Genomic DNA, 20,465 nt, shown 5'->3' with positions numbered 1-20,465 from the left:
GTGTGTGCTGTGAGCACACAAGCGAGTGTAGTGAGGGTGGGGATTAACAGACTGTTGGTTTTATCTATTCTTGTTGTCACTGGAGCTTTACCACTCTGGGCAGACTATTTCAGATAGAAAGAGAGTAACCGAGGCAGAGACAGAAAGAGAAAGAGAAAGAGAAAAACATTATAACATCAAAGCTCCCCACCTGAGTCGTGAGCATAGCAAAGTAGGGGCACTCAGGTGAGCTATATTGCCAGTCCAGGTTTTTTGTTTTGTTTTTTTTTTCGTATTAAATTTGTGAACTAAATGGCTGGGGAACTGACTCAGAGATAGAGCACTGGACTTCCGTATGAGGCCCAGGTTTGATCCCCACCACCACATGTGACAGAGCGGTACTCTGTTCCCTATCTGTCACTCATAAAAATAAATCTTTAGGGGGTCGGGTGGTAGCACAGCAGGTTAAGTGCTCATGGTGCGAAACACAAGGGCTGGCATAATGATCCTGGTTCGAACCCTGGCTTCCCATCTACAAGGTAGTCGCATTACAGGCAGTGAAGCAGGTCTGTATGTGTCTTTCTCTCTCCCTTTCTGTCTTCCCCTCCTCTTTACATTTCTTTTTATTTATTTAATTATTTCCCTTTTTGTAGCCCTTGTTTTTTCTTTTTATTGTTGTAGTTATTGATGTCGTCGTTTAGATAGGACAGAGAGAAATGGAGAGAGGAGGGGAAGACAGAGAGGGGGAGAGAAAGTTAGACACCTGCAGACCTGCTTCACCACCTGTGAAGAGACTCCCCTACAGGTGGGGAGTGGAGGGCTCGAACCGGGATCCTTATGCCAGTCCTTGTGCTTTGCGCCATGTGCGCTTAACCCGCTGTGCTAACGCCCTTCTCCCTCCTCTCTCCATTTCTCTCTGTCCTATCCAACAACAACGACATCATCATCAACAACAACTACAACAACAATAAAACAACAAGGGCAACAAAAAGGAAAACAAATAATAGAAATAAGTAAATAAATAAATCTTTATGGACCAGGTGGGCGCATGTGGTGCGAAGTACAAGTACTTGCTTAAGGATCCTGGTTCAAGACCCTGGCTCCCCACCTACAGGGAGGTCGCTTCACCTATGGTGAAGCAGGTCTGCAGGTGTTTATCTTTATCTCCCCCTCTCTATGTCCCCTCCTCTCTCCATTTCTCTCTGTCGTGTCCAGCAACAACAACAGCAATGAGAACAATAATAACAACAACAACAAGGGCAACAAAATGGGAAAAATGGCCTCCTGGAGCAGTGGATGCCTGGCATAGGCACCGAGCTCCAGCAATAACCCTGAGGCAAAATAAATAAATAAATAAATCTTTAAAAATGTATTGCTTATTTTTATTTGATAAGACAGAGAGAATTTGTCAATAAATACATCATTAAAAAATTAATGCATGGGGGACCGAGCGGTAGCTCACTAGGTTAAGTGCACATAGTGAGAAGTGCAAGGACCCGAGCAAGGATCCCAGTTACAGCCCCAGCTCCCCACCTGCAGAGGGGTCGCTTGGCAAGCTGGGAAGCAGGTCTGCAGATGTCTCTTTCTCTCCTTGTCTCTGTTTTCCCCTCCTCTCTCAACTTCTCTCTCTCAATTTCTCTTCCTATCCAACAACAACAATGAAAATATATATATATATATATATGGCCGCCAGGAGCAGTGGATTCATATAGCCCGGGCACCAAGGGATAACCCTGGAGACAAAATAATAAACATAATAATAATATAATGAATGAATGGCAATCCAAGAGGTAACGCCATGGATAAAGTGTTGGACTCTCAAGCTAAAGGTCTTGAGTTCAATCCCCAGCAGCACGTGTACCAGAGTAATGCTCTGATATTTTAAAAATATTTTAATATTTATTTATTTTCCCTTTTGTTGCCCTTGTTGTTTTTATTGTTGTAGTAGTTGTTATTGATGTCGTTATTGTTAGATAGGACAGAGAGAAATGGGGGGGAGAGATAGAGAGGGGGAGAGAAAGACAGACACCTGCAGGTGCGCCACCACACCAGCCCCTGATGCTCTGATTCTTTCTCTCATCTCTTTTTTTTAATATTTTTTATTTATTTTCCCTTTTGTTGCTCTTTTTTATTATTGTTGTTGTAGTTATTATTGTTATTATTGCTGTCATCGTTATTGGATAGGACAGAGAGAAATGGAAAGAGGAGGGGAAGACAGAGAGGGGGAGAGAAAGATAGACACACCTGCAGAGACCTGCTTCACCATTTGTGAAGCTACTCCCCTGCAGGTGGGGAGCCGGGGCTCTAACCCATATCCTTTCACGGTCCTTGTGTTTTGCGCCACGTGTGCTTAATCCACTGCGCTACCGCCCGACTCCCCTCTCTTATCACTTACCTCCCTCAATAATAAATAAGGAGGATCTTTTTTAAAAAGTAAAAAGTAAAAAAATTGTGAAGTAAAATGTTATCACCTTTACAAAGGAAAAGCATTTTCAGCATTATTCCACTGTTACAAAAGTATTTCTATCCAGCTATAACAGTCTCTCTATAGGGCCAGGGAGATAGCACCAATCAGTAAGGCAATAGACTTTCATGCCTGAGGCACCCGAATTCCCAGGTTCAATTTTTGGCACCACCATACACCAGAAATGAGCAGTGGTCTGGCTGAAAACTCAGCTTAACAAATACACCTCCAAGGGGCCAGGAGTGGTGCACCGGTTAAGTGCACATAGTACTCTACAAGGGCCCATGCAAGGACCCAGGGTTCCCCAACTGCAGGGGTCTACTTCACCAAGTGCCTTTCTTTCTCTTTCCCTTTCTCTCTCCCTCTCTATCTCCCCTCACCCTTCAATTTCTCTCTGTGGCCACTGGGAGTGGTGGATTCATAGTGCTAGCACTGAACCCCAAAGCTAATCCTGGTAGCAATAAAAAACCTCTATTTGAATGGGAAAGCTACTGGGGAGGGGGTGGGATATGGAGATTGGGCGGTGGGAATTGTGTGGAGTTGTACCCCTCCTACCCTATGGTTTTGTTAATTAATCCTTTCTAAAAATAAAAAAAATAAATAAAACCCTATTTATTAAAGGTTATCTATCTAGCCCATCTGATGTTAATGACAATTAGTGATGAGTGGTATGATTCAGGCTATTTCTATCCTTATGCTTTAATTCATTGCTTAAATTCTTTTTTTTAAATCATGTATCATGAGAGTCAGGCAGTAGCGCAGCAGGTTAAGCGCATGTGGCGCAAAGCGCAAGGAGCGTGGAAGGATATGGGTTCGAGCCCCCGGCTCCCCACCTGCAGGGGAGTAGCTTCACAATTGGTGAAGCAGGTCTCTGCAGGTGTGTCTATCTTTCTCTCCCCCTCTCTGTCTTCCCCTCCTCTTTCCATTTCTCTCTGTCCTATCCAATAACGATGGCATCTATAACAATAATAACTACAACACTAAAACAAGGGCAACAAAAGGGAATAAATATGTTTTTTAAAATTTAACTTTATTTGTTTACTGTAATAGAAACAGCCAGAAATTGAGAGGGGAGGGGGAGATAGAGAGACACCTGCAGCCCTGCTTCACCATTTTTGAAGCTTTCCGCATACAGGTGGGGAGCAGGGACTTGAACCAGAGTCTTTGCATACTGTAACATGTGCACTCAACCAGGTGCACTACCACCTGGTCCCAAATCATGTATCATTTTACAAACCAATCTGTGTTCAAAGAGAGAAAAATAGAATAACAGTAACAAGAATAAGTTGGACACTGGATACTATTTTATTTTACTTAAAGATCTATTTATTAACATGAGAAAATGAACCCATGCATCATCCTGGCCCTGTGATGCCAGGGATTAAACTGGAGACTCTATGTTGAGAGTCCAGTGTTTTATTCACTGTGCCACCTCCTGGGCCACTGAATGCTATTTTATCAAACGCTGTGCCACAGTCTTGAGATATACTCGGTTGAATTGTATGAAATTGTCAATACTTGTAGATCAAGAACATTTGTAGGCCATCTCATACAATCCAACTCTGGTCTTGAGCTTAAATTCTTGAGTAGCCACAAGACAAAGAATGAGACTCGGTATTTCTAGAAATGCACAGAGAGCCAGGCATCCCTCCTTGAAGGACCCCCCCCAACCCCTCCTCTACCTTTGCCGTGACCCCTCCACCACCAGCCTGAGTGCTGCAGATGGGACAAGCAGCCTTGCTTTCACTTGTCACCTAGAAGCCACATGGCATTTCTAGGTGGCACAGGCTGTTTGAGAGCCAAAAGGACAGTTCTGGTACCCTGAGAACTCCACTGATTTCCCCCTGCAAACACCAAAGCAGGACACACTTCACAGTTCCATGTTTTATTTCCAGAAAGTGATGGAGACAAAGGAAATATATCCAGACACCACTCTCTGTACAATAAATAGCTTCCCTTGTTCCAAAAAAAAAAAAAAAAAAGTAAAACAGCGGGCACAAATACATGACCACCCCCTGGCAAGACATCACTTCTTGAGGTATAGTGATGTCTCATTCCAAGTCCCTTCCCCAGGACCCACTGTCTCTGGAAGGCTGAGGCCCAGGTTGAGGACCAAAGTCATCGGAATCCTCTCCCAGTCCCCGGCTGGCTTATTTAGAAATTCATGTATCTTTATTTTTAGCTGAGAGATGAACACACACACACAAACAAAAAGTTACTCTACAAAGGAAGAGAGCTGAGTCTCAGGCCAGGCCTTCCCCACCTGACTCCCCACAGTCCACTCCCAGAAGGAAGGAAGCTCCTTGTGTCCAATCCCTTTCTCATTTTCCTTTCTCTTCTCCAGCTGGGAGTCCACAGCCAGAAGCAGCACCAGGTAAATAAATGACTGTAGTCAGGGTACAAGAAGGGGTGGGGATGCTCCCACCAGCTTTCTCTGTGGGCCAGGAAGCAGCAGATTCCTTCTTGCCCCGCCTCATCTCCAACCAATGACCAAAGGAGAAGGGACAGAGGGAGCTGGAGTCCTAAGGCCTGAGTCCTGAGTCTGCCGGCTCAGTTCATTGGTGTCTTCCAACCTCTTATGCTCCTTTCCTGTTTGCTCAGTTGGGAAAGTAGTTATAAAACTGGCCTTCAGCTTCCTTATCAAAAGGAGATGGGGCCCCAGCAGGGGAGGAGCTGTCACCACTGGAAGGGTAGGGAGACACACGTCTCCTCTTAGAGTCTCCTTCGCCCAGTCCTGAGTCGCTGGACTCTGACCGAAGAGGGGTGATCTCAGTCCACACTGAGTGGGGGCCCTGGTCCTCTGGCCCCCGCCCCTCGGGAACTCCAGGGCCAGGTTCCATGGGCAGAGTCCGCATGGGGCGGAACCAGCTGGCTGGGCTCATCTTGGGAGGATATTGCGGGGCCATCGGCCAGCTAGCTCCAGGTGCCAGGACCTCCTGGCCTCTGTAATAGGACATGGTGGGCCCAGGAGTAGAGGGCAGGAATGCAGGCTTCATGCTGACTGCTCGGAACTCGGCCTCATAGCTGTGGTCCCGGGGGGTTCCCAGCCAGTAAGACTGGGGTACCACATCCTTGGCCTGGGCAGGAAGGTCTGGGTAGAAACGGCTGGGCACGGAATACTGGTTGGGAAGCAGAGGGGAGTAGTGATCTCCCCCAAGAAACTGGCAGTTGGGTCCAGGAGGGGAAGGGACACTGGTGTCAACAGATGCATACATGCTGGAACACAAGAGGCCAAGAGACTGAGTCATGAGCAGAAGCAGCACCTATGAGCTCCCTATGCACAGCCCTCCTGAGTGTCCCGCCCCCATCCTACCCTCTCCCACCTGCAGGGACAGAGCAACTCATGCTAATCCCAGTGTCTAGAGGGACCAAGAGGATGTCTCTGTAAAGGCAAGTTGAATCCAGGGGCACTTACGACTCAAAGTTCTCCCGGAATCCTTTGGCAAAAGGGTTATTATCAATTTTCAGCTGTGTGATCTAAAACAAGGAGAAACTCAGAGTCTGGGGCTGGGGAACTTCCCAAACCCCTCCCAGTAAAGACAGACTCAGGCCTACACTTGCTCACCCCCTCTCCCCCTCACCTCGGCATTCTGGTAGGCGGTCACAGCAATGAACTGGGTTTCTTGGAAAGTGAAGATATGTGCGTTGGAGGCATTGCAGGCCACCTCTGGCTCGTTGTCATTCACCTCAACAATGTGCAGCCGAGGCTGGTACTTGTGAAGAGACTGCAGCACAATCATCTGAAAGACAGAGAGGGGTGGTTGTGGGTACAAGGGTGGGGGAGAGAGGGCTGAAAGGACTCCCTGCCCATGAGGGCTCAGCATAGGGTAGAGAGAACTCCAAGATCATAGTGTCCACTCTTCCTATACATACAGTCAGTAGGAAACTTCTCCCAGGTCTTTAAACTCTACTTCCCAACTCATTCAGGCACAATTCTATCATCTTGTTGTTGTTGTTGTTGATTGTTTGATGTGGATCTAAGAATGAGCTCAGAGTTTGAGCATACAGGACCTATGGCTGAGTGATCTCCTGAACCCAGTGTTTTTCATTTTTTAATTATTTATTTTATTTTAATGAGAGATAAAGATAGAGAGCCCCAAGCACTGCTCAGCACTGGCTTATGGTGGTGCCAAGAACTGAACCTGAGTCCTTAGAGTCTCAGGCATGAGAGTCTTCTGCATAACCATTATGCTGTCTTCCTAACCAACTCCCACCCCCTTATTTTGAGAGAGATGCAAGGGAGGGGCACTTCAGCACTGCTCCATCATCTGTCATGTTCCCATATGGTTCACACTTGAACCCAGGGCCTCAGGCATGGTAAGACACATGCGCTACTAGATGAGATATCTCTGGTCCCAAATTCTATCCTCTTGTCCCTTGCCGGAAAAGGGGATTTTCAGGGTACTTTCTGGCCCTACTAAAAAGTATTGATGTATTTACTTTATAAAAGAAGAAAGGAGAATTCGGACATGGTTCTGGCACATGCAGTCCTGAGCTCTACCCACTGAGAAACCCTCTCAGCCAAGAATAAGGGCACTCATAACAGCATAACTTAGAGAAATATTACCCATTCCCTGGCACCTGCCTGATGCCTTGAATGTACATCCACCAGCCAGAATCTAGGGTTCTGTGATGACACCCCCAGTTGGATTGGGCAGCCTTGTCTGTGAGAGTCAGTTTCCTCCCACCTTGTCCTCCTCCCACATGGGTGGAAAAGAACCAGAATCAGAGGACAAGATGTGACTCTCTCAGAAAAGAATCAGCCCACAGGTCTCCCTGTGACCTAGGACCCAGGGAAGAGGGGGACCCAGTCCCAGGGAGGTGTCCCACCTGGGTCACATTGTTGGAGGCCCCTTTGTTATTGGTGAGCTTCAGTTTCCCGAATGAAACTTCCTGGCGCATCCAGTGGGCTCCAGTGTTAGGGGAGTCTGGGTGGACGTACAGGCGGTTTCCTGTGGATAATTAATCTCTTTGGTAGGCAGTCCCTGAGGATAGGTCTCTGGTGATTCCTGTCCTGAGTGGGAAGGCAAGAAGGCTACCCAAGAGCATCTGACAAAGTGCGGGAAGGGGTGATGTGGGCAGAAGACTGGGCAGAAGATAGAAAAGCAAAGTGGAAGAGAGATGACACACGAACCGGAAGTGAGAAGTGGGTGGGGTGGGGTGGAGTGGGGTGTGATCCGCTAGGACAAGATGGAAAATTAACCCAAAAGGTTGTGGGTACAGCAGGTGTTTGGGAGTTCCTACTGGATCCACCAGGGGGCGCTCAGTCTTGGAGAAAAAAGTGCTCACGGCTCCCAAGGGGTTGCGTACCTGGCATGCTGCCCTCCGCCTTGCCACACTGAACCCACTTGCCACTCTGATAGCGCCAGTGGTGCTGGTCCACCAAAACCACGTCCACGAACATCCGGTAGTGGCTGGTGGGCTCCAGTCCGGCCACAGTAAATGACAGGAATGGGAACATCCGCCTGAAGGGGTGAGGGACAGAGAAATCCACCAATATCCATCAGTCCCTGGCCCTTAGGACAGCCACGCCTGTGCTAGAGATCGTTCCCACTTTGCTGGGCAGTTGTTAAATACAACCATAATTTAATTTCATTTAGTATTTCTTTCTTCCTTCCTTTATTTATTGCCACCAGGGTTATCACTGGGGCTTGGTGTCTACACAGTGAATCTACATTTCCTGGTGACCAATTATTCTTTCTTTTTTTTTCTCTTTTTCTCCTTTTTTAGTGACAGAAAGAAATTGAGAGGGGAGGGGAAGAGATAGAGAGATAGAGAGACACCTGCAGCACTGCTTCATAGCTCATGAAGCTTTCCCCCTACAGGTAGGGACTGGGGGGTTGAACCTAGATCCTTGAGCACATTAACAAGTATGCTCTACTGGGTGTACCACTGCCCAGCACCCAGTCATGAGTTAAAATTACATGAATTGAAGACCCGGCAGTGATGCACCTGGTTAAGCTCACACATTATCATACACAAGGACCCGAACAAGGGGAGAAGTTTCATAAGAAGTGAAGCAGGTACTGCAGGTCTCTCTTTTTCTCTATCTCCCCTCCCTCTCTCAGTTTCTCTCTGTCCTATCAATAATGGAGAAGGAGAAGGAGAAAGGAAAAAGGAGGGAGAGGAGAAGAGGGAGAAGAAAATGGTCACTGGGAGTGATAGACTCATCATGCAGGCACTGAGCTTCAGTGATAACCCTGGTGGCAAAAATAAATAAATAAATAAATAAATAAATAAATAAAATAAACTTGCCATTAAGTGTACTCTCTTATAAACCATGCACATACCAAAAAAAAAAAAATGAACTCTTGATTTTTTTCGACATGTTACTATCATCTAAGGTTATTTGTGTCTGCTGTACCCATACAGTGAAAATAGCATAGTGTGCACTATTGCACATTTCTTTTTTTATATTTATTTATTTACCCTTTTATTGCCCTTGTTTTTTATTGTTGTAGTTATTATTGTTGTTGTTATTTAAGTCATCATTGTTAGATAGGACAGAGAGAAATGGAGAGAGGAAGGGAAAACAGGGGGAGAGAAAGACAGACACCTGCAAACCTGCTTCACCACTTGTCAGGCGACCCCCCTGCAGGTAGGGAGCCGGGGCTTGAACCAAGATCCTTATGCCGGTCCTTCTGCTTCACGCCACGTGCACTTAACCCGCTGTGCTACCGCCCAACGCCCACTATTGCACATTTCTTTCCAACTTCAAATTCAGTGATAGTACAATTGAAATCAGCTTTTTTTTTGCCTCCAGGGTTATTGCTGGGGTTCAGTGCCAGCACTAAAAATCCACTGTTCCTGGAGGTCATTTCCCCCCATTTTTATTTGATAGGACAGAGAGAAATTAAATGAGGTAGAGGAGATAGAGGGAGAGAACAGTGGGGGCAGATAGTATAATGGTTATGCATAAAGACTTTCATGTCTGAGGCTTCAAAGTCCCAGGTTCAATTCCCCGCACCATAAGCCAGAGCTGAGCAGTGCTTGGGTTAAAAAAAAAAAAAAAGGGAGTCGGGCGGTAGCACAGCGGGTTAAGCGCAGGTGGCGCAAAGCACAAGGACCGGCATAAGGATCCCGGTTCGAACCCCGGCTCCCCACCTGCAGGGGAGTCACTTCACACAGGTGTCTGTCTTTCTCTCCTCCTCTCTGTCTTCCCCTCCTCTCTCCATTTCTCTCTGTCCTATCCAACAACGACAACAACAATAATAACTACAATAATAAAACAACAAGGGCAACAAAAGGGAATAAATAAAATAAATATTTTTTAAAAATGAATAAAATATTTTTTAAAAAAAAGGAGGAGGAGAAGGAGAAGAAAGAGAGGAAGGAAGGAAGGAAGGAAGGAAGGAAGGAAGGAAGGAAGGAAGGGAGAAGGGTAGACAACCGAGACCTGTTTCATCACTTGTGAAGCATTCCGGCTGTAGGTGGGGGGGCCACAAGCTCAAACCCAGACCCTTGTACAGGTCCTTGCACTTAGTACTATGTGTGTTTAATCAGGGGACCCACCACCCAGATCCCTGATTTTGTACGAGTATTTGTATCACAGAAGTCAGAAAACTGTATGAATCAGGGCTTTTAGAAATATTTTTCAGGGGTTAGGCAGTAGCGCAGCGGGTTAAGCACACATAGCACCAAGCTCAAGGACCAGCCAACCCTGGGTCCCCACCTGCAGGGGAGTCGCTTCACAGGCGGTGAAGCAGGTCTGCAGATGTCTATCTTTCTCTCTCCCTCTCTGTCTTTCCCTCTTCTCTCCATTTCTCTCTGTCCTATCCAATAACAACAACAATAATAACAACAACAACAAAACAACAAGGGCAACAAAAGGGAAAAAAAGATTAAAAATTTTTTTTCTGTCAGAGGGTCAGTTACTAGACATTTATTTGCACACACTGACTCTCACCATAGTTTGCTTCCTGAGTAAGGGGATCAAAACCAAAACCACCACCACCACCCCAGGTAATTCTTAATAGTTCTTCATGCCTCAGACCCTGAACCCTGGTCTGGCCTCAGCCTTCCTCCCCCCCTACAGACCCATCTTCTCTATTGTGACTTTTTTTTTAATTATTTATTAATGAGAGAAGGAGAAAGAGAGGAAAAGCCAGGGCACCTCACGCAGGTGATACTGGGGATCAAACTCCAGACCTCATGTGTGAAGGGTCATCACACCACCTCCAGTGTAGCTCTACTGTGACTTTCACAGCAACAACACACTCCTGTCCCAATGCACCAGCCCTCTGAGGCCCTTCTTGCCCCAGCCTCCAGGGTAGCCTGCTCCACTCCTAGACTTTGAGAGTAGTTGTAGATGGACAGGAGCTTCCCATCTACTTAAAAGAGAACTCTAGGGTGGTGGCGGCAGGGGAGTGGGGTGGTCGATAGTATACTGGATATGCAGAGACTCATGCCCAAGGCTCCAAAGTCCCAAGTTCAGTCCCCCACATTACCATAAACCAGAGCAGAGCAGAGCTCTGTATAAAATAATAATAATAATAAAGTGTAAAGATCTGTGGATCCAGGCAGAAACACACCTGGTTAAACGTACTACAGTGTGTAAGGACCTGGGTTCAAACCCCTGGTCCTCACCTGCAGGGGGAAAGCTTCAGGAGTGGTGAAGCAGCACTACAGGTGTCTCTCTGTCTCTCTCCTCCACCCTCTCAATTTCTCTTTGTATCTAGCCAATAATAAATAAACTTTTATTTTAAAGAGAACTCTATCAAATCAGCCCTCATGCTCAAAGTCCTGGTTCCCAGGGACAGTGGAGAAAGCTGGAGGTAGGATGTTGTACTGTCCCCACTGTGTCATCGATTCAGAGAAAGAAGCACACCCACACCACGACCATGTCCACCGCCTCCACCACCTCCACCAGCACCTTCACCACCACCACCCTCATCATCTGTCACCACAAGCATCCCCTCCACCATCACAACTACCACCGACACGAATAGCCACCATCTCCACTGTCACCAGTACTGTCACAGTCCCTAGCAGCACAGCCAGCACCAGAGCCATCACCATCACTTATGGTGGTTCTACTAACCCAATAATTGAAAGCAGAGCTTTTCAGGATGGCAAAATCAAACCCTCATCCGAATCATTCTTCATTCCCACACATTACTCCCCTCCTCCTTTGAGAAGTCCTGAAAAATAGAGGGGAAAAAAGGAGGGAAGGAAGGAAGGAAGGAAGGAAGGAAAGAAAGAAAGAAAGAAAGAAAGAAAGAAAGAAAGAAAGAAAGAAAGAAAGAAAAAAAAAAAAGAGAGAAAGCCACTGCTCCGTGGGAAGGGAGGGTTCCAGGAGCCTATCAACACTTTTGAATGGACCCTAGTCCCAAGAAGATTCCAGAGCAGCACCCTTGGGAAGGTCTCCTGGGCCTTCTGCCACATTCCTGTCTTTCCCAAGCTTCTATGCATGGTACAGTGGTGCCATGGGATTCTCCTCTCTATATATCTGTCTCTCCCTCTTTCTCTCTCTTTCTGCCTCAAAAAGATAGAAGGAATGCAAAAGTTGGGACAGGAAAGCTGCTTAACAGTGGAGTAGTATCCTGAATATCTGAGGTCTTGGTTTCATTATTATGCTGCATACGTTTTTTTCTTTTTTTCCAAATATTTATTTATTTATTCCCTTTTGTTGCCCTTGTTTTATTGATGTAGTTATTATTGTTGTTGTTATTGATGTCGTCATTGTTGAATAGGACAGAGAAAAATCAAGGGAGGAGGGGAAGACAGAGAGGGAGGGAGAAAGACAGACACCTGCAGACCTGCTTCACCGCCTGTGAAGTGACTCCCCTGCAGGTGGGGAGCCGGGGGCTCGAACCGGGATCCTTATGCTGGTCCTTGGGCTTTGCGCCACCTGCATTTAACCCGCTGCGCTACTGCCTGACTCCCAAGTTTTTCCTACAAGATGTGAAACTTAGTCCCATCTTCTCTCAGGCCCAAAGCTGTCCATGGGCTTTGAACTGGCTGATGCACCCTGAGCAAGAGTCTAGAACTTTACTTCCCAGGGGCTGAGCAAGCCAGTTGGCTTGAGAAATCAAACATTAGCAATGAGGCCTCCAGCACTTAACGGCAGGAAAATATTTTCAACTTGTGTCTACCGTGAAATCACTCTACAGCGGAGATCAGGTAACTAATACTTCCTATGTTGTAGCCAGTTCCTCTCAAAACTTGTAAGAACGAAGGAGAAAAGATCGTTATGAATCTTTGCATAGGCAGCAGCCAGTCCATCGAGCCAGCCCTCTGAGATATAAAATACTGTTTTCAGTTTTATATTTGAAGAATCTGAGACTTGGAGATGTTTGGAGGTAGCTCCTAGGTGGGGAAGCAGATGAGGTCAGAGCACCTGCTGTGATCTCCAGCTCTGTTTTTATTGCTGGCAGAGGGACTTTTTACCTTAAAAGTCTAGAATCACCATCAGCTGGATACCCCAAATAGTCCCTGATTAACATGACACTTTGCTGGGGAGAGACAAGGCGTAGAGATGGGTCTGGCCCCCAAAGACGACTGACCACTCTAGCCTCAGAGGATAAGGTTCACAACTCCAAATTCTTCTGCTGCTCCTAACATCCAACCCTGATATATATTTATTTATTTATTTATTTATTTATTTATTTATTTATTGCCTCCAGGGTTATTGCTGGGGCTCAGTGCCTGCACTATAAATCCACTGCTCCTTGAAATCATTTTTTCCCCATTTTTTGTTGCCCTTGTTGTAGCTATTATTGTTGTTGTTATTACTGTTGTTGTTGGATAGGACAAAGAGAAATGGAGAGAGGAAGGGAAGACAGAGGGGGAGAGAAAGATAGACACCTGCAGACCTGCTTCACTGCCTGTGAAGCAACCCCTCTGCAGGTGGAGAGCCGGGGACTCAAACCAGGATCCTTATTCAGGTCCTTGCATTTCATACCATGTGCACTTAACCTACTGCACTACCGCCTCGCCCTCTATTTTTATTTATTTTATTGGTGCCAGGGTTATTGTTGGGGCTCAGTGCTTGCTCAGTGAATTCACCACTCTCGGTAGCTTCCTTTCTCTCTCTCTCTCTCTCTCTCTCTCTCTCTGTTTCTTTCTTTTTTGCCTCCAGGGATATCACTAGGGGTGCCAACAACTGCAAATCCACTGCTCCTGGGGCCATTTTTTCCCCATTTTTATTGGATAGAAGAGAGAATTGAGAGAGGAGGGGAGAGATAGGGAGGAGAGAAAAAGATAGTCGCCTGCAAACCTGCTTCACTGCTTATGAAGCATCCCCCCTGCAGGTGGGGAGCCGGGGACTCAAACCTGGATCCTTGCTCTGGTCCTTGCACTTAGTATTTATTATGTGTGCTTAAGGTGTGCCAGAGCCCAGACCCCTTCTTCCTCCTTCCTTCCTTCCTTCCTTCCTTCCTTCCTTCCTTCCTTCCTTCCTTCCTTCCTTCCTTCGTACCTTTATTTATTCCTCTCTCCTGTTTTTTCTTTTGCCACCAGGGTTACTTCTGTAGCTTGGTGCTGGCACTACAAATGCACCAGTCCCGAGTCCATTTTTTCCTTGTTTTTTTTTCTTTCTGTTTTGATAGTACAGTGAGAAATTGGGGAAGAGGGATAAGGAGCGAGGCAGAGAGACACCTGCTTCACTACTTATGAAGTGTCCCCCCATTGGTGAGGTTTGTGTAAGTCCACTGCTCCCAGCGGACCCTTCTTCTACTTTTTTTTCCTTTTTCCAGATCAAGGGTGAAAGACATCTAGAGAAGGAGAGAGAGGTGCCACAGCCCTATTTCACTGCTCATGAAGCTTCCCCTTTGCATGGTGCTCTCATGCAAGGACTGAAAACTGAAATCTCTCGCCCGCCCCCCGACCCCACCTCAGCACACCCACCATGAATTGAGTTTCACCCTCAGCATGTACAAACTAAAAGGAAATGGTTTTGCCAGTCAGTTGGCAAGACCTTGAAAGATTATTAATACCTAATACCGACGAACCTGTGGGCCAACAGGCCCTCTCAGACCTGATTGGTGGGCATCACCAAGATTGGTACCACCTTGAGAAGAGGACTCTACCCATCAGAATGCAAGATACTTGCCGACACCTGGGGTTCTCCACCGCCACCCCACCCCCATCCCTGCCAAGCTCAGATCCACTTCATAGAAAGCGGACACGCACAAACAGCTGAACAGAAAGTACAGCTTCCCCAAGAGAGGAAGCCCATCATCCTCAGTCAAACTCAAAATCGTCAGCTAGAACTCCAAAATGTTTGGGGCCAGGAACATGGAGAGGAATGGCTGTGAGGCCAGCACACAAGGGTGAGCATACAGGACTGAAACTGTTTTGTCAACCCCCAATGTCACAACGCTAATAGAGCCACTTAACAACACAGCTACCCAAAGTTAACTTAATTATAATAATCAACTAATCACACCCAGAAAAGTGGGGATTGCCAGCAATGAATGCACACCCACACATCCAGACACCCAGACACAGTCTCGCTCTTCCTCTACTGAGAACATCCACCACCAGTGGCTACATGCTCCCCAGCACACCCGGGGCTGTCTCTCTCTCTCTCACACACACACACAGGCACACAGAAATACAAATCAGGGGTGGGCACCTCAAGTCTCCATTCTTGGTGCACCAAGAATCTCTAGTAGGTGAACTGTGCCTTCGTCCTCAACTTCCCCTCCCCGCCCATCAGTCTCTGGGCCTGATAATCACTCCACTACCCGTCCCATTCTTGTGTTGGGATCAGCACCATGGTCCACCCTGACAGGTGGGTCCAGGGTGTGAAGGAGAGGAGAGTGCAGGAGGCAGTGAGTCAGACCAGGGTGAAAGGCTGCGAGACCATGTGTGGGCTTAGGGTGGAAGGATTTTTCAAAAAGGAAGAAGGAAGTGGGTGATGAAGTAGTGCCTGACAGGTCACTCGATGCCACAGAGGGACAGGCCAGCTCTCCAGAGGAGGAGGTTAGAGATAGAGCTGTCCTCTGAGCCCAAGTCTGGCTTTTCAGAAGTCAGCAGTGAAGGCCAAGCTAATCTATCATGGTGATCAAAATGGGGACAAGTATCCTCTGTCCCTTTCACCCCACTCCGAAGATCTGTTCCAAGGGGGGCATCAAAGAAAGTGGTGAGTAGTCACTACTCCTCCCGACAAAGCTCCGAGGTGGGTGAAGCAGTCCCTTAGATGGATGGAAAGTGGAAAAATTGTAACACACATGTACTCAGGCTAGGGAGACAGCATAATAATTATATGTAAGACTTTCATGCCTAAAGTTCCAAAGTCCCAGGTTTAATTCCCACTACGACCACTACCATAAGCCTTAGCTGTGCAGTGTTCTGGGGAAAAAAAAAAAGAACAGGGGGTAGGGCGGTAGAGCAGGAGGTTAAGTGCACCTGGCGTGAAGCACAAGGACTGGCATAAGGATCCCAGTTCAAGCCCCCAGCTCCCCACCTGCAGGGGGATCTCTTCACGAGCAGTGAAGCAGGTCTGCAGGTGTCTATCTTTCTCTCCCCTCTCTGTCTTCCCCTCCTCTCTCCATTTCTCTCTGTCCTGTCCAACAATGACGACAGCAACAACAACAACAATAATAATAATAACAATGATAAAACAAAAAGGGGGGGAGTCTCCAGGAGCAGTGGCGCAGGTACTGAGCCCCAGCAATAACCCCGGAAGCAAAAAAAAAAAAATAGACTAGAATAGAATAGGTAACACATGTACACACTTACAAAGCAGGGAAATTTGGATAACAGAGGTTACTTTTCACATTTATCTTTAAAGTCATTTTTAGAACTAAATAGAGAAATAAGGGTGAAATAACATAGTGCCTAGAATTTGTCTACTAATTACTTATAACTAAAAATCAATACTGAACCCTTTTGCCTTCAGCAGGTAGAGTGAGGATAGGAAGAAATAAGACTGTACCAGCATGCGGTCCCAAGTTTGAGCCTTGGCACTGCATATGCCAAAGTGATGCTCTGGCTTACTCTTTCTCACTTGTTAGTAAACTTGAATGGCTGGGAGCTCGCTTATGGGTTAGGTGAGTGCTTGCCTTGAATGAGGCCCAAGGTTGAGCCCTGGTACCACATGGGACGTACTCTGCTACTGGAAGAAGCTCTAGTGCTGTGGAATTTCTCTGTCTCTGTCTCTCTCTCTCTCTCAATGAGAAAAGTGGCCTGGGAGCAGTGAAACTGAGACCCTAACTCCACCAAAAACAAATAAACTTTAAAATAAAAGAAAGAAGACTATTGAAGTTGAATGAAGGTAGATGGAGGCACATTGCACTTTTCTCTTTACTTGTATGTGTGTTGGAATTTTTCATAGTAAAAGTAAGTAAGTATATGATTCTAAAAAGAAATGGCAAATTTGCCTAGAGAGGGTTAGGTGGATAATAGTGGTTATGCAAGAAGACCTTCATGCCTGAGGCTCCAAAGGCCTTGGATTCAATTCCCAGAACTACCAGAAGACAGAGCTGTTAAGTGCTCTGGAAATTTTTTTTTCCTCAGAGAGAATTACTCAGCAGGAATGAAAGAGGCCCAGGGGTAGGGGCAACAACCTCCCCCCACCCCACCCACCTTGCCCCACCCACCCACTCAGAGCCCCAGACCCCTGAGTCACCTCCCAGCTGTGAGGACAAACCCACAGCACCAGGCACTGGCAGAAGCTGAAGTTCTGACTAGTGCTCCATGCACCCCCTCACTCAACACAGGAGAGGTGGAGAGGCAGGGGCTGGCAGCAAGATATGTGGGAGAGCCTACTCAAACCCCAGGCTGGAAGGCTTCCTGGCCACACAACAGAGGAGAGGGTTGAGTTCACATCCATAGGGTGGTAGAGGGCAGGTTATGAGCTAACCCTGTACTTCATTGTCCTCAGCTGTAAAATGGAGAGAGCACTTGACCTGTCTTGAATGCAGAGAAATACTAGAAGTGAAAGCACTCTGAATGCATCGAGGCCTTCGGTCAGTGTGGGCGGCTGTTTTTACCCCTGGCTGGGGGCAGTGTGTGTATGGGGGGGGGCAGAGAAGGAAACCCAAGCAGATACCACGTCGGTTCTGGTACCACTTCTGTCAGCGGTAGGTGTGTTGTGTGACTTCAGGAAAGTCTTCTACTATCTCTGGGCTAGTTTCCCTATCTGCAGAAAGAAGACTGGGCAGGAACTTTTGGGTCCCCTCCGAGTCATTCACAGTGGGACTAGTAGCCTGAGTTGTACCTGAGAGCACTGAGGGGGGGTCTCTGCTGGGAGAGGGGTTGGTCAGAGAAAAATTTGCAGCAGGCTTAGAAGATGAAGACTGAGTCTTAAATAAAACACCAACGGTTTACCCCAGGGATAAATTGTGATTGGTGAACAGGTCCTTCACTGCAGACCACCCTACTGAAATCATCAAGAAGGAAGAATGATCCAGCAGTATCCAAACTGAATGCCAACTCCCAAGCCCACCTTGGCATCTTCTCCCTCCCTGAACCTGCACCTGTTATCTGCTCTTCAAAGCCTCCTAGATGCAGTGATGACAAATCAACAGCCCCCCAACCAACCCCCCCCACATAGACGTCCTCCCTGGTCCCCTACCCACATGGGCTGCCCCCTCCCCAGAAGGTTGGGTGCAACATCCCACACGCCAGACACAGAGCAGGCCCGCTCAGTGGTTCTTAACTAAACAAACAGCGTACAGGCTACAAGTTTCTCTTTCCCCCATGAAGGAGGCTCTCTCCAGAAGCAGCAGTCTCAAAGCCTGTCCCTTACACGGTGGGGGAGGGGGGATGGGCAAGCTTTTGGGGACAGATCTCAAAGGCCACTGGGTGTAGGTCTGGTTGCCAGCTAGGACCCATGGGTGAGGTTTACTTGTTCAAACCCATGGGCACTGGTGCCCTGGAGCAGGGCCCTGTGGCTGCAACAGGTCTGTGCCCACATACACTTTACCAGCCTACACACACACACACACACACACACACACACACACACACACCAGACATATGATCTCAAAGTACTACCGGAAAGGAAACTTGGCGACTGCTACTCCATGTCACTGAATCCCAGTTTTACGCCTCCCCCCCCCCCAGCTGACCTGGGCTCCATAGCAGCAAGGGGACTGCAAGAGGTGGGTACAGGGCAGGGGTGGTGGTGAGGACTAGGGTAAGACTGAAGGCAGGGGAGTGAGGCATCAGACCCACCCATGCCAGCCTCCTCTGCCCATCACAACACCGTCGCCAGTTGAAAGCAAATAGTGACGCAGGCCAAAAAGATTAGTTTTCTTAGCTCTGGTTGATAGCGGTGCTGGGAATTGAACCTGGGATCTCAGAGCCTCAGACATGAAGGTCTTTTACATAATCATTGTGCTCTCTCCTCAGCCCTTCCATACCAATTCCACCTGACACTACAGGCACCTTCCCCTAAATCAACATCAACCTCTCTCTGCACCTACTCTGCTCCACCTCCCTTGCGAATCCTCTGCCTGTTGCTGTAAGGCCTTAAGAGCCAACGCTGCCCCCCCCCCGCCCCCCCCCACCCCGGCTGCCTAGTCCTCACTACAACTCCCTCCTGCTCCTCCTCCCAGCCCGCCCACCCCTCACCCCCAAAGCTGAACCCCAAACCGTGAGGGAGACACTAGCAGTCTAGACAGAAAGAAAAACCTGGTGCTTGTTCCGGCGCGGGCAGGACCGAGCCGCTCCTCCGCTCAGCTCGCCCGCGCCCGACTCACCGGCCCTGCTTGGTGATGATCATCTCCGTCTGGTGCTGGTTGAACTTGGACCACAACAGGTGGTTGTTGAGCGCGACTCTCAGCTTCCCCGACACCTCGAGCCCGGCGGGCAGCGCGTAGTCCTCGCGCGGCCCCGCGTAGAGCCCGGCCCGCGGGTCGGGGGCGGCGAAGCTGTCGGCGGCCGGGTAGCCCTCGGCGCCCGCGGCGGGCGGGAAGGGCTCGGCCGGGCCGGGGAAGCCGGCCGCCTGTGGCCGCGGCGGGTAGCTGTAGGCTCCGAGGAAGCGGCCGGGCGCGGCGGGCACCAGGGCGCCCCCGGTGTAGGGCGCCCCCAGGCCCGCGGCCCCGCGACGGTCGTCCTGCGCGCCGGGCTCCGGGTAGAAGTAGCGGTTGTGCGGGTCGGCGCCCGGCGCCCGGCCCTCGTCGCTCGCCGGCATCGGCTCGGTGCCCGTCAGCATGTCTCCGCAGTCCGGCTCCACGATGCCCATCCGGGGAGGGCTGGCACCTTCCAGCAGCCGTCGAGGACCGGCCTCTGTCCGCGCGGGGTCGGGCGGGGTGGAGGGGCGGCGGGGGGGCTGGCGGGGGCGGGAGGGCGCCGGGGCGGGGGCCCCTCAGTGCGGGGACGCCTGGGTCCTGCGCGGCTCCCGGGTTCCCTTTCCAGCCGGCCGCTGTCACTAGCCTCGCGGCGCCTTTGCTGTGGTTTTATGAAGCTCGCCAAATCGCGCCCCCCTCCCACCTCCCGGCACCTCGGCCCCGCCCCGCCTCACCCCGCCCCCTCGTGGCTAATACTCTACAAATTCTGTGCGGTCGGTGCGGACTGGAGGGCCCCACTCTGTAGAGAGGTAGAGATCGGGGAGTCCCCATGCGGCTCCCACTTGGCGCATAAAAACTGCCTTCTGGAGAGCCAGCTTTCCACCTGAAACTTCATCCTGTTCTCTGGACCCTCCTGGAAATCCCATCCGTCCTTGAAGACTCAGTTCCAAAGGCCCCCTCCTACCGGAAGCCTTCAGAGATATCCCAGAAGAGACTCACAGGGCCTTCTTGCATCAGTAACAGACTGGGAGAACAGACAGGGCTGTAGTCACTTCAACCCTGAGCATTCAACAGGTATTGAGTGATGCCCCCCTGTCTCCAGGCATTCTTCTAGTGGTTTTGCAAAGAGTCTGTGCTTGCTCCTGACCAGAGGCACAGGTAGGCTGTGGATGCATCTTGTACCCCCAGGCCCAGGGCAGATCTGGCACCCAGAGGGCAGCAGTTGTGATTTGCAGGACGAGGATCCAGGTGGGGCCCACATAAGCTCCCCCCTCACCTTGAGGACAGGCAGCCAGGCTCCCTGGAAATCTCACCCGGTTGCCAGTGCTCAGAGTCCCAGG

At 49.0% G+C, this 20,465-nt stretch overlaps 1 protein-coding gene across 1 annotated transcript; it reads right to left on the bottom strand.

Annotated features, from left to right (window-relative positions):
• Positions 1–4,135: 4,135 nt before the first annotated feature.
• On the bottom strand, positions 4,136–19,762 carry TBX21 (T-box transcription factor 21). The gene is made up of 6 exons (XM_007530011.3): positions 19,096–19,762; positions 7,754–7,908; positions 7,274–7,395; positions 6,025–6,183; positions 5,859–5,920; positions 4,136–5,659 (listed from the first exon to the last, which is right to left on the bottom strand). The coding sequence occupies exons 1-6, from the start codon at positions 19,578–19,580 to the stop codon at positions 5,041–5,043; spliced, it is 1,602 nt and encodes a 533-aa protein (XP_007530073.1). The 5' UTR covers positions 19,581–19,762; the 3' UTR covers positions 4,136–5,040.
• Positions 19,763–20,465: the final 703 nt, after the last annotated feature.

Source organism: Erinaceus europaeus, chromosome 12 (assembly GCF_950295315.1).
Source record: "Erinaceus europaeus chromosome 12, mEriEur2.1, whole genome shotgun sequence".
Taxonomy (NCBI): domain Eukaryota; kingdom Metazoa; phylum Chordata; class Mammalia; order Eulipotyphla; family Erinaceidae; genus Erinaceus; species Erinaceus europaeus.
Note: the sequence above shows the minus strand (reverse complement) of the source record. Positions and strands in the feature narration are given on the sequence as shown.